Raw genomic sequence first — 13,485 nt, 5'->3', positions numbered from 1 at the left:
CCAGCACTTTGGGAGGCCAAGACAGGCAGATCTCTTGAGGTCAGGAGTTCGAGACCAGTCTGGCCAACACGATGAAACCCAGTCTCTACTAAAAATACAAAAATTAGCTGGGCATGATAGTGCATGCCTGTAGTCCCAGCTATTCGGGAGGCTGAAGCAGGAGAATTGCTTGCACCTGGGAGGCAAGGTTGCAGTGAGCCGAGATCATGTCTCTGCACTCCAGCCTGGGCAACAGAGCAAGACTCTGTCTCAAATAAAAAGGATAAAGGAATTCATAACTTGGTAAGAGAAAGATAACTTTTTTTGTTTTGTTTTGTTTTGAAGTATAGCATTATGTACCATTTGGAATATAGGGGTTGTGTTAGGTAGAATTCTAAAGATGTTGCCCCAGGATTTCTGTTCCCTGGTAATTCAATCAAATACTAATCTGGGTACTGCTGTGAAGGGACTTTGTAGATGGGAGTTAAAGTTATACTAATCAACTGACCTTAAAATAAAGAGATTATCCCAGGTGACGTGTGTACAGGTGGGCTCAGTAAAATCACATGAGCAGCAGCAGAACGCAGAAATGTTCGTCATGGTATTGCAGAGAAAGGGAGCAGAAGAGAGAAGGGGAAGTCAGAGAGGGTCTAATGGAAAGGATTTGAATGCCATTGCTACTCTGAGATATGGGGCCCACATATGAGAAATGGCAAGAGAGGATCTAGGAGCAAAAAGGGATACCTACCAGCAAAGAAATGGAGAACTCAGTCACACAACTGCAAGGAAGTTGATTCTGCCAGCATCCTGAATGAGCTTGGAGGCAGATTGTTCCCCCAAAGCCTCCAAGTAAGGAAGGTAGCCCTACCTACACCTTAACTTTAGCCTGATGATGCCTGTGTTAGATTTCTGACCTTAACAGAACAGTAAGGCAGTAGGTGTTTTACGTTGCCAAGTTTGTGGTAACACGTTATGGCAACAGTGACTAATACAGAGAACAAAATTCAACCTTATTCATGTTATCTCACACCATTAATATTATTTTGTTTATTCCCTTCCTGTCTTTGTTGATATGTGCCATTTGCTTAATTATAAACATAATAGTGCACATTTATTTTTGGATCCTACTTTTTTGCTTAACTTGATCAAATACTTTTCTCTGTGTTGCTCCATAGTTCTAATGATTATTACTTTTAATAGGAATATAGTATTTCTTTCAGTACATGAGGCATGATATGCTTAACCTGCTGGACTTTTATGGTGCTTCTAGATTTTCACTGTTATTAAACTGAAGTGTGCATTTCTTCTCATACTTGAAATTATTGGAATAGATTCTCAGATATATCATGACTGGGTCAAAAGGATATGAGTGTTTTTGTAACTTCTGTTATATATTGGCAAGTTTTAAGTAGCTTGCCAATTTATAAGTCCTTAGGATAAGAGAACCATAATCACTGAAATTATAATCACTGTTAGTATCTTTTTATTTTATTTTTATTTTTTTGAGACACAGTTTCACTCTGTCACCCAGGCTGGAGTGCAGTGGCACAATCTTGGCTCACTGCAACCTCCATCTCCCAGATTCAAGCAATTCTCTTGCCTCAGCTTCCCAAGTAGCTGGGATTACAGGCAGGTGCCACCACACCCAGCTACGTTTTGTATTATTAGTATAGATGGGGTTTTACCATGTTGACCAGGCTGGTCCGAACTCCTGACCTCAGATGAGCTACCCTCCTCAGTCTCCCAGAGTGCTGGGATTATAGGTGTGATCTACCAGGCCTGGCTGCTAGTATCTTTTTAAAATACATTTTTTTGCCAGTAGAGAAATGATAATTGGTGGAGAGTTTAAATTTAGTGGTTCCTAATTTGTTCAAAGAATTAATGTATAAACTACTGTTTTAAGTATTTTGGGGGGATAAGAAGCTGAAAAAGTATAGTACCTAATGAAGAAGTAGGAGAGTGAAAAACAGTTATAATGAAGTTAGTCATACACAAGTCATAATCTCTTATGAAGGTAGTTCTTCATATCAGAGACTAGACCAACTCAATTCTTTTTATCAGCAGTGCATTTACAGTCTGCTGATACTGCATTATTATTTTCAGCATCTATCATACTGATTTTCTAATAGCTATTAAAACCCTAATTATTGTATAGTTGATTGTTCTTTTAAGTTCCCAACTTACATTCCATTGATATCTTGAGAAATGAAAATTTTTAGATAGCAAAAAAGTATGCATAAACATATTTTGATTGAGTCGAGAGAGACTAAGTGCTAACTTACAGTATTCTACATACTTCAAAGCCAAGTGGATTACTGGACTCAGAACGAAGGTCTAGCTAATACGGAAATACAAAGTACATATTTTCTCTACAACTTTATACCTTTAGCTTGCTCCAGTGTAAAGAAGCAGTGAGTTAAAGTAAAAAGACACTAAATGACTTAAAGTAAAAAGACACTAGACCCTATTGTGTTATTAACTGTTACCTTGAACATTCGCTTAACCTCTGAGCTTCTGTTTTCTGTTCTATAGAAAGGGGGATTGAATATGTTGATCACGTAAAAATTGATGTTACAGGAGAATTATGAAAGGACTTTATAGGCCGTGAGGTGGGCTATTAATAAAAGGTACATGATAGAAATCATTATGTTATCTGTGACTCGTATGGAAATTAAATGAGGAAATTCCCATAAGCACCTAGAACGGACCTGGCACATGGTAAGCATTCAGCATTAGCCAGTATGAAAATGGAGACTAGAATAGTCTGTTTCTGAAAGATTGTGTAATTAAACTGCTTTAGAATCTGTGCAAAAAATAAAGTGTACTTTAAATAAGCACATGCTTTTATTTTCTAGGATCAAATCTAAATCGCTGTGGTTTCCGAGGCTCTTCATACCTGGGTATTCCATTCAATCCATCAAAGGTTGGTTCTGTTTGGGTCAGAAGGAAGCAGAAGGGATTAGGGATATTTTAGTAAAAGAGGAAGCTAAGAAATTACACAGAAAAAAATAGGCTTCCAGGTTTCAGTGTGGCTAAATATTGTCTAATAATACATATATTATAAACTGAAACCCTTTAAAGGAAGCCTATACCTACCTTAATTCCTCAAAGAAGTGCACTTTCTTCCAGGAAGAATACATGCAGTACATAAACACATAGAAATTTCTATTAATTGTTACAAAAAATTGTCTCAGTATCATGTATCTGTGTGTAAAAGTTATTGGTGATTTCCTGAGTAAAGGAAAGTAGAGCACTGAAGTGTTTTGATACTTGCCCTCTAAGAAGCCAGTAAACTTCACTGTGTTATAGAAAGACTCTACATTTAACTCACATTTCTTAGGAATAAAAGAAAAAGTCCTTGTAAAGGTAGTGATTGAAGACCTAGGTAGTGATTATTTTAATGACTTATGAGAATATGCAGAACTTCTTCATGGTTATATCCAAAGGCTTTGATACCAGCACATGCCAGTATAAAAACAGTGAGTGTGAAGAGGGAGGAGCTTGCTTTCTTCTTCAAAGGAGCAGACCCAGAAGAAACTTTGTAGGTGTTCCATATGTACACAAAATATCAATATTTTTCTACAGTATAAAGTGGAGAAAAGCATCATTTTTTCTAAAGAGGCCTCACAACATAGAAACTTTTTCCTTGATGGGGCCAGCCTGCTTATATAATGGTTGTTATTATTTATATTATAATATAATGGTTATAATAATAACCATTGTTGGACTGAGTATATCAAGATTTATATCCACTTGCAAGGTAAATGGAGAGCTACCAGTTTTTCCATAATCAGCTTCAAATTTTTGGAATAAATAGTAGTGATTTTGCACAAGATGACATACTTTGATAGAGGTACTACTTCAGCTTTCTTCCTCTGCCTTAAGCTGTAAAACAACTTACCTGTGTTAAGGTCATATGTATTTACCAGCAGGACTCCAATTATGGGTGCCTACTGTATTTAGCAGGGAATGAGAAAACAAAGGATTCAGAAAATTTGTCCCTTTTCATGCCTATCATATTTTCCAACTTAAGCTAATCCTGAATAAAGGTAATGTCTTCATTTAGTCATAATGAACAGAATATCGTGCCATTGGTTATGATAACCATTGTGTAGTACTATACTATATATAGATGTCTACCTATATTGTTGCAGTGCTTTAATAACATTACTTTTAAAATATGATCCTTCCCCCAACTGACACCTGCACCAAAACATTTTCAAAATAACAGGAGTAAAATTGAAGAAGAAACCATTATTGCCCTTGGTTCACAGACTCTCCTGAAACTCCTTTTTGGACCTTCATTCACCTGGACCCTAATATCTTCTAGGCAAGCTAGGTCTCACTTCATGCTGTATTACCTTCATCTGAATTCTGGGTGGTAAAAGAAACTAGATATTCCAAGTGGTATCACATAGAGCTGTCAGAGTGGTGGCCGAGAGTCTAGGAGACAGATTAGGCCAAGAGAATGTGAGGAGGCACATTGGTTTGTCCAGTACAGTATATGAGTAAAATATTGTCACTGAGTTTTCTTCTGAAACCACCAAACTCTCTATGGACCATTCATTGACTTACCTGATAAATGCTTGGGACCTTCAGTGGCTGTAGAGCACTTTTTGAGAAACTGATGGATCCTCCCACTATTCTCACGATTTCCTTTCACAAATCCCATGCTCTCTGTCAAATTTTGTATTGTCCTTAATGTGCACCCCAGAATTTTCTTTCTCTAATTTGCTTTTACTTTTTCTTCTACCTATAATGCCTCCTCTTCATCTATAGCTGCCCAAGCTCCTCTTTTGCAGAAAAGAATTCCTTTTTAAACCTATGTATCATTATCCCTCCCTTATGACTGCTCATTACATTTTATTGTAATTATTTGAGTAGACTTACCTTCTGCCCTTAAGGTTAAGGTCCACATTTAATTTATGTTTGGCTTCCCTGCAGTTCTTTTAACATAGCAGGTGTTTACTTTAAGTATCAAAAAGTTAAATATGCAATAGGAATTCTAAGAAGTCAATTGTAAATGTGGAGTAGGATAGCCAGGAGAACTGGAGCTTGAGTTCTGAGGAGGAACTTAGAATGAAAGATGTAAAGGTGGAAATTTGCTTGGTACATTTGTGAGACCATATAAAGAACTGTGTATCTGGCCAGGCACAGTGGCTCACACCTGCAGTCCCAGCACTTTGGGAGTCTTAGGAGGATGGATCACTTGATCTCAGGAGTTTGAAACCAGCCTGAGCAACATGACAAAAACCTGGTCTCTACATAAAATACAAAAATTAGCTGGATGTAGTGGCACGTGCCTGTAGTCTCAGCTACTTGGGAGCCTGAGGCAGGGCAGGAGGATTGCTTGAACCTTGGAGGCGGAGGTTGCAGTGAGCTGAGATTTGTGCCACTGCACTCCAGCCTGGGTGACACAGCAAGATCCTATCTTAAAAAAAAAAGTGTGTATCTAAAGGTGGGTAGGTGGGGTGGGTTCAGATTATTATAAAAAGAGTAGTGAACACCGTTCACACTCATTCTGTGAGGAGCCACAGAAGGTCAGTATGCAAGAAAATCTTACAGTTAAGTCATGAGTGGTTTCAAGACCCTTGAATCTTGACTCCAAAGAACTAGTGGCCCCTTTGATATTTGCCTTGCACTTAATCATCATTAAGATAACTAACAGCTTTTTAGACAGTAACTTATTTAATTGTCACAATAACCTTGTGAGCTGTAGGTACTAATATCTTCATTTTCTAGAATTAGGAACATTAAGCAAGCCAGTGAGAAATAGAACCAGGATTTTATGCCTTTCAATGATTGTAAAAGTTTACATTTATTATAGAAGGCAGAGGAGTTTATTTTAATTGTATCGTTTTTTAGTTTCTTATGTGGTGATCACTACTGTGATATTTAACTTAGGTTTGTGCTATATAAAATAAGTTTTGTTTCAGAAGTCTTTTTTTCTGGAAGGCTATATGCTTTTCTGACTTTATAAGACTTAAATTATAAGTGATAGAGTTGATTGTCTCTGTCATTACTTTTAAAATATGATCCTTCCCCCAACCGACGCCTGCACCAAAACATTTTCAAAATAACAGGAGTAAAATTGAAGAAGAAACCATTATTGCCCTTGGTTCACAGACTCTCCTGAAACTCCTTTTTGGACCTTCATTCACCTGGACCCTAATATCTTCTAGGCAAGCTAGGTCTCACTTCATGCTGTATTACCTTCATCTGAATTCTGGGTGGTAAAAGAAACTAGATATTCCAAGTGGTATCACATAGAGCTGTCAGAGTGGTGGCTGAGAGTCTAGGAGACAGATTAAGGATTAAGGATGAGGTTTAAGTAATTTAGCCAGATATGGTGGTTTGTGCCTGTTGTAGTCCCAGTTACCCAGGAGGCTGAGGTGGGAGAATCACTTGAGCCCAGGAGTTGGAGGCTGCAGTGATCTATGATTGCACCACTGCATTCCAACCTGGGTGACAGATAAGACTCTGTTACTAAAAAAAAAAAAAAAAAAAAAAAGTAATAAATACTTTGGTTTACCTGAATATCATCACTACTTCCATAATGCCTGAGATATCAAAGAATTAAAAATTAGGTAGCCTGGAATGTATTCAATCATATTCATGTTGAGATATATATAAAATGGAGATTTGTTTTTCTCAATAAGATGTCTATACAAATCAGTATAAGCCACATTTAATTTTACTATTTACTAAAACCTTATGTCAGATTTCTTAATGAAATAAGTTTTCATATCACTTCATTAATTAGTACCATATTAATTTTGTATTTAGGCTCCTGGAACAGCTCATCCTTATGATAGTGGCCACATAGCAATGACTTACACTGGCCTTTCATGCTTAGTTATTCTTGGAGACGACTTAAGCCGAGTAAATAAAGAAGCTTGCTTAGCAGGCTTGAGAGCCCTCCAGCTGGAAGATGGGAGGTATGAGTGATTCTTTGTTACTTTTTTTGTAATAAAAAAAATATTTTGGAACTAAAAAATGGATACAATACTATACTAGATCTTTAGAGGATCATACTCTTATTGTTAGAACTCCACCTAAAGCTTACAAGGTACATGATAAAGTGCGTAATCAAAAAAGTGACCCAAGATTTCTTCTGTGAGTGAAAATAAAAATAATTACAATAGCCAAACACCTTTCTCTTCCTTCTTAACGACAATGGGTACATAAATAAATGGTCAAATAATTTCAGAATTGGAATCTAATTTACATTCTAGATGAAAAATTGATATTTTGAAGGATGTATATGTTTAGTCTGAACTTCAGTTCCTTGCTTTATGCTGATTAGGGAAGAAAGGGGTGAACATTGAATATTATATTCCAGAGTAGGTAGGGTAGTTTCTGTGACGTTTTTAAAGGATAAAAAAAGGAGTTCATATGTTCATTAATATTTGGTGATTCACGTGGTATGTCTACAGATGAATCTTCCTGGAGCTTTAAGGTAGAAAAAGATTTTTAAGTCTGAGAAGGGATAAAGCAGTAGTAAAAAGGCTAAGGAAAAGACTGCAAACAAATCCTGCTGTGCTGTTAACTCTTTGTGTTCCATCTACTAATAGCTCTGTTTTCCTGTCAGTGTTTTCAAAACACTGCTCTTGATGAGGGAAAAATAAATGTAGACAATTAGAATAAATTGACATTAATTGGAAACACTATGAAACTAAATATTTACTTCAGCCAGTACATATATGGCTTATGTCTCAGTGTTTCAGAGTAGCCTTTGATTATTGCTTCCTTATTCTTGTTTATAAATACATATACAACATAGATTGCTACTTCTATACAACTAATGTGTAAAATTAAAATACAGTATAATCAATCGATTAAATGGTTATCTGTGTATACGTTTAGAAGAAATTTCACGTAGAAAAACTTGGGCTTGGAAATTTCTTACTACCCAGTGGGTCTCAGGTTTTACTTTTTACATTTTCTGCCTCAAGCCAGTCTACTGCAGCTGTCCCTGGCTGGGAGCAAATAAGCGTATGCTGAGTAAGCATCTGGGAGGGAGTAACATGGTAGTGTGTAAAATGACCAAGAAATCAAAAGTTTGTACTAGAATGATGATTTAGAGAAAGTTTTCTATTATTCAAGTTAGTAGTCTTATTCTTTATTGAATAATAAAAGTGGAATAATCAACAGATTTTTCTGTAAGTAAAGACACACAGGAGGTGTTTCTAACCCCCATGCAAAAAAAATCAGAGTCCATTGTTAATAGAAAATCATACTGTTGTTATTATTTTCAGTTTTTGTGCAGTACCTGAAGGCAGTGAAAATGACATGCGATTTGTGTACTGTGCTTCCTGTATTTGCTATATGCTCAACAACTGGTCAGGCATGGATATGAAAAAGGCCATCACCTATATTAGAAGAAGTATGGTGAGTTCTATTGATAAAATTGACTATTTAGGTTGTTTTTGCTGGTACATGAGGACTGTATTATAGTGTATGTCTCATCTCTTCCACCAACCATTTGTAAATGAGAGCATTAAGATTGCTTTTTAGGTAAATTGTGTATCAGACCACAATAAAGAAATGAAGTACAGATTGACTCCTTGACCATTAAAATTTAATATGATTTTATTTAAAGAAGCAGTATCTTTATAAGAAAGGGATTGATCGACTTAAAAGAAAAAGAAGTAAAATCTGAAAGTCAAATATTGACAGCTTATTCTAGCAGGAGTTAGTAGAGAGTCCTGACAAGCAAACTGGAAGGTTATGTTATCTTTGATGAGACTTTTTATTGGCATTAGTAAGGAAAGCTTAGTCTCAGCAGAACTATCCTTTGCTGTACTGTGTCATCTCTGTATAAAAGGAGAAATAAAACTACTGCTTCATAGGTTTATTATTTTCCAAATGAAGTGTTTCATTTTATAGATTAGAATATTTTGAGGCTGTTAGAATATTTTAGGCTGTTAATTCAACTTTTCGTAGGCAGTATTTCAAAGTGAAAATGTCTATGAGTTCCTAAGAAGAATGGAGTTGCATTTAAGTGAATGTGTAACTGTGGATCAGATTTTTGTAGAATCTACAACAGCACAAATTTTAAAAAGCCTGTGGATACAGAAAGAAGAGACCATTAAAGGAGTTTTAAGAGGAAAAGAGATTTATGTTTGATAGGAGGGTGGGTGATAAGAATTTTTGGTATGAATGGTACAGAAGTAATACTGGCTTCTCAGTGCACTGTATTTGGAGGTGCAGCAAGTTGATTTGCCCTATGTCTGCTCACTTGGCTAAGATGGCATATGCCAGAGTTTTCTCTGTGAAGTTAGTACTTTTCCCTTTGTAATTACTGAATATCTTGTGGTGAGATATCTGGAGACTGTAAATATTCAGTGAGTCCCTAATCAAATTTTTATCCAATAGTGTTGTTAGTATGCATTGAATGTTTTCCAGCTCTCGCATCCTTCCTATAAATATCAGTTAAAATTCTACTGTTTGAAAAAAACTTTCCCTTTGCCTTCATTTATTTATTTACTTGTACTTACTTATTTATATCTCTATGGACTCTAGTTTCTAATTTTATTCAATGGGTTGTTATCTGTTACTGTCATTATTTTGATGCTCAGATTGCCCCAGATTAGGCCTGGGGGAGCCCCTTTAAGTAGGCTCTATGCCCTTTTGACATGTTACCCTCATTCTTTGAAGACCTTGCTTTCTGGCACAAGATATTCCAGGTTTATCTTCTACTTTTCCATCCTCGGCTCTGGAATCAGTCATTTCTTTGAGGAGCCTTGGTTATTCTTGTTAGAGGATAGAGTTTAGAAACTTGAATCTGGGTACTAGGTATGCTCATTGGTATTGAGATGTCATTACTTCTAGGCCTTTTCTCAGGCAGAGATAGGAAATGTATGCATACATAGGCATCCCCTTACAGACACACACAATCTATATTTCTGTGTCTATGTATCTATATATTAAAACCATGAATATCGTGATGCCTCAGATTTCAGTCTAACACCACAGGGCTCATTTTAACTTTCGTCCTTTCATTTGTGACTCCATTCTCTGAAAGTGACAAGCAATCCCGGCTCCTATTACCCAGAATACATTGGTTCTTTTTGTTTTGAGTCTGAGGGCATATAGTCAGAATACTATATTTAAGAAGTACTCCAGTTACTTATTTCCCTCCTTTAATATGGTTATGTTATCTGCTTGAAATACAAGTAGGTTATTTGTTAGTCTTTGATTTCCATTTTAGGCTTTTCCTTCACTTTTAGCCCTCTCCTGCCCACAACTTTGACTTTATTTATTTACTTAATATGTGAAAAATTAATTTGGTTCTTAACTTCAGAACTATACAAAAAGATACATACAGAGAAGTATGACTCCTTGCCCCTCACCCTTCCTGTCTTCCACCCTCTTCTTAACTCCCGTACTTAACATCTTGTTCCCTGTCACCCTGTATGTAACCATTCTCATTAGTTTTCAGTTTATCTTTCTTCCATTTCTTACTGATGAGAAGATACGTATATTTTTAATGCTTTTTCTTTCTTCATAAGGTAGCATACCATACTCTTTTTTTGCTGTTTGCTTTTTTCACTTAACAGTATAGCTTGGGAGAAAAAAACACAAACAAAAAACCACCAGTACAATGTGAAAATTACTCCTTATCAGTTCAGAGAGATTTTTCTCTTTTTCTTATAGTTTCCTATTATATTACTCCACTGTGTGAATGCACCATGGTTTTTTTCAGCAATTCTATATTTAGAGCATATATTTTGCAATTACAAATAATGCTGTAATTAATAACTTTCTGCATATATATTTATATATTGTTATAGATACATCTTCAGAGTAAATTTCTGGTAGTGGAATTGCTTGATCAAAAGGTAAATGCATATGTAATTTTATTAGAGATTTCCCATTTTCTCTTCAAAAAGAATAGACCAGTTTGTTTTCCCACCAATATAGGAGAGTGCCTGTTTTCACATAGCCTCACCAGTAAAAAGTGTTATACTTTCTTTGTTTTTACCTTTTTTTCTGGTGGTCAAAAAATGATATTTCAGTATATTTTTAATTTTGCTCCCCTCCTCTCATGATTTTTCATTTTATTATTTCCTTTATTATGAGTGTAATTGACCATTTTCTTAACTCGAGGGCCATACAAATCCAGACTGCAGGCCAGAGTTAGCCTTTGGGCCATTGCTGACCCCTAGTTCTAGTCCATTATTTTGCATTTGCTTTTTTTTTTCTTCTTTTTTTTTTTTTAGGAATTCCATTTTAGTGTCTGTTCTTTTTTTTGCCTGACCTTCTTTTCAGCCACTTTCTCTTTGACCTTTTTGACTTATTTATCTCATTTTTATTCTCTTGGCTGTTTTCTGCTTTTTTCAGTGTCCCTTGTTGTATTTTCATTTGAGATTATTCTTCCTTAGTCATCCTGTAATTTAGAATTTATTTCTTATTTTGTCTTTTTCTTCTATTTCTTTTCTAACACTATTTCTCTTTTTATTTCTGTTGTTTGTTCATCTGTTTTTAACTTTTAATTTCCTTTTTTATTTCCAAATGCTTGTTTGAGGATATGTATTTGAGTGTGGAGTGCTACATTACAGTTTTCTTCTGATTCATGCCTACTTCTTGGGAGTAGAGGCAGATTTTTATATACTTAGGTGTTTTCATTTCATTTGCTGTGTTTTCATCTCAGAGTTACTTTGTATGTTAGTAATTTTATGGAGTTTTTTTTTTTTTTTTTTTTTTCTTAGAAGAATTCCTAGTTTAAGATTGTTCTCTTCATTGTAATGAAGTATGCTTTCTTTAACGGGTGGCTTTTCTTTGTAGCTGGGATTGTTCCATGATTTTTATGGTAGGAAAACGGTTCTCTTTTGTTTCTCAGGTATCTGAATTTTGCTCTTTTGAGTTATCCTTCATTACCTGATTTTCAAAGGGCTTCTCCCTCTGTTTTTAATTTTCTTCAGCAAAATTTGAGCCCTGCCACCTTGACTTGCACATTCTTTTAAGTGCCTTCCATATAGCCAGTACTGTGTTTGCCAGGCCTCTTTCAGAATAGGCTATCCTCATTTTGCATGATAGTGCCATGCTATGATAACCACACAAGCTGAAATGATACACAGTGATTTTAATCATCAATGGGAAAAATTATGATTGTTTTGTGACCTTTAAAATTTTTGTCAAAACATTGAAAACTCTTCCTGTCAGTTATAAATGTATGTATAATGTTTTAAACAATAAAATCAGCATATAGTATACTATAATGTTTTAAATAGTAAAATCAGTATATCGTATACTATAATTTTAAACATTGGAAATATTGAGAATATTGCCCTCTTCTCATTATATAAGTTATAAGATGGAGTCTTTTTTCTGTGTGTAGGCAAATGACCACAATCTAAGCTTCTGTCAGCTTCCAACGTATGTTTTGTGTTTTCGGTGTTGTGAAACCTCTGAGAATTCCTTTTATGTGAAGTTTTTTTTGCCCATAGCAGTTCCCTAGAACATCTTCATCTTTTTTTATCACAAGCCCTTCCCTTTCTTATAGATGTTTCACCTTCACTTAGTTCTTCTGACTGTATATCTAGAGTCTCAAACAGCAATATTATCAACTTCCCCGTAATAGCTATTTCTTCTATAACTCTAATTTTAATTTCATACCCAGTGTTAATGCTTTTTATTTCTTTACTGCACTTTCATCTTTGTTGGCCAAGCCCTTCTTTTTGTTATGCCTTTTAATAAAACATCATGTGGGTTTATCACTAAGAGACAAAGAGCACAACCACATCTGCTATCTGTGTGTGAACTGAATAACATGTGCAATGACCAATTCCTAACAGACTTTGAAAAAGGTGGTGTGATTGATCACTGATCATGATGCACATCTCTTATTTATGTAGTGATCTGCAGACTGAAGAGCCAGTAACGGAGTTTTGTACTTTCTGCAATTGCAGTTAATATGCTGCTGTGGTTACTGAAGTTTGTTGTGTACTTAGCTAAACCATGGCAACTGGAATGTGTGCATAAGAGAACTGTGCAAAGTGAGAATTGCCTGTATTTCTCATATTTAGGGTGGACTTTCTCTTTTAGGCAGTGATTTTAGATCAGTCTCGGAACTACTGTTAGCTCCCCTCCTCATGATTTTTCATAAATCACCCTTGCTCTCTGCAAAGGTGTGTCAGAGTTGCAATAGATGGCTTGCTGGGATTTGATGTTTCTTTTTCTGTAGACAGGTAATCTGAAGCTTGAGTGTGTCTTCTTGCTTTGCTAAGGTTTGAGTTTTCAAAGTTTTACTGTTCTTCTGTTTTGATTTTGGAGTGTATGTGGGGAGATTCAAATAATGGTACCCAGTAATGGCTATCATTATTCTCAGTGACCCCAGACTGCCTCAAATAGACTTGTTTCATGTTTATAATGTTCTATCAGTGTGAAATCCTTATATTTTCCTCCAACTCATGCATACTTGCAATGGTAAAGGAGTAAGGTTTGGAGCTTTTATTGAATTGAGATTGAATATGTAGATAACTTTGAACAATCTATTCTCAG

At 35.6% G+C, this 13,485-nt stretch overlaps 1 protein-coding gene across 2 annotated transcripts in view; it reads left to right on the top strand.

The window, feature by feature from the left end:
- Positions 1-13,485, top strand: part of PGGT1B (protein geranylgeranyltransferase type I subunit beta) — a 52,991-nt gene that overhangs the window by 18,755 nt on the left and 20,751 nt on the right. For both annotated transcript variants that reach the window (XM_025389355.1, XM_025389354.1), the window contains exons 3-5: positions 2,835-2,902; positions 6,766-6,917; positions 8,238-8,370. In XM_025389355.1, coding sequence (XP_025245140.1) covers positions 2,835-2,902; positions 6,766-6,917; positions 8,238-8,370 — 353 coding nt within the window. The remainder of the gene's footprint in view (positions 1-2,834; positions 2,903-6,765; positions 6,918-8,237; positions 8,371-13,485) is intronic.

The sequence above is a fragment of the Theropithecus gelada genome, chromosome 6 (genome assembly GCF_003255815.1).
Source record: "Theropithecus gelada isolate Dixy chromosome 6, Tgel_1.0, whole genome shotgun sequence".
Classification (NCBI taxonomy): Eukaryota; Metazoa; Chordata; class Mammalia; order Primates; family Cercopithecidae; genus Theropithecus; species Theropithecus gelada.
The sequence above is the reverse complement of the archived record's forward strand: the minus strand, read 5'-3'. Positions and strand labels throughout refer to the sequence as shown.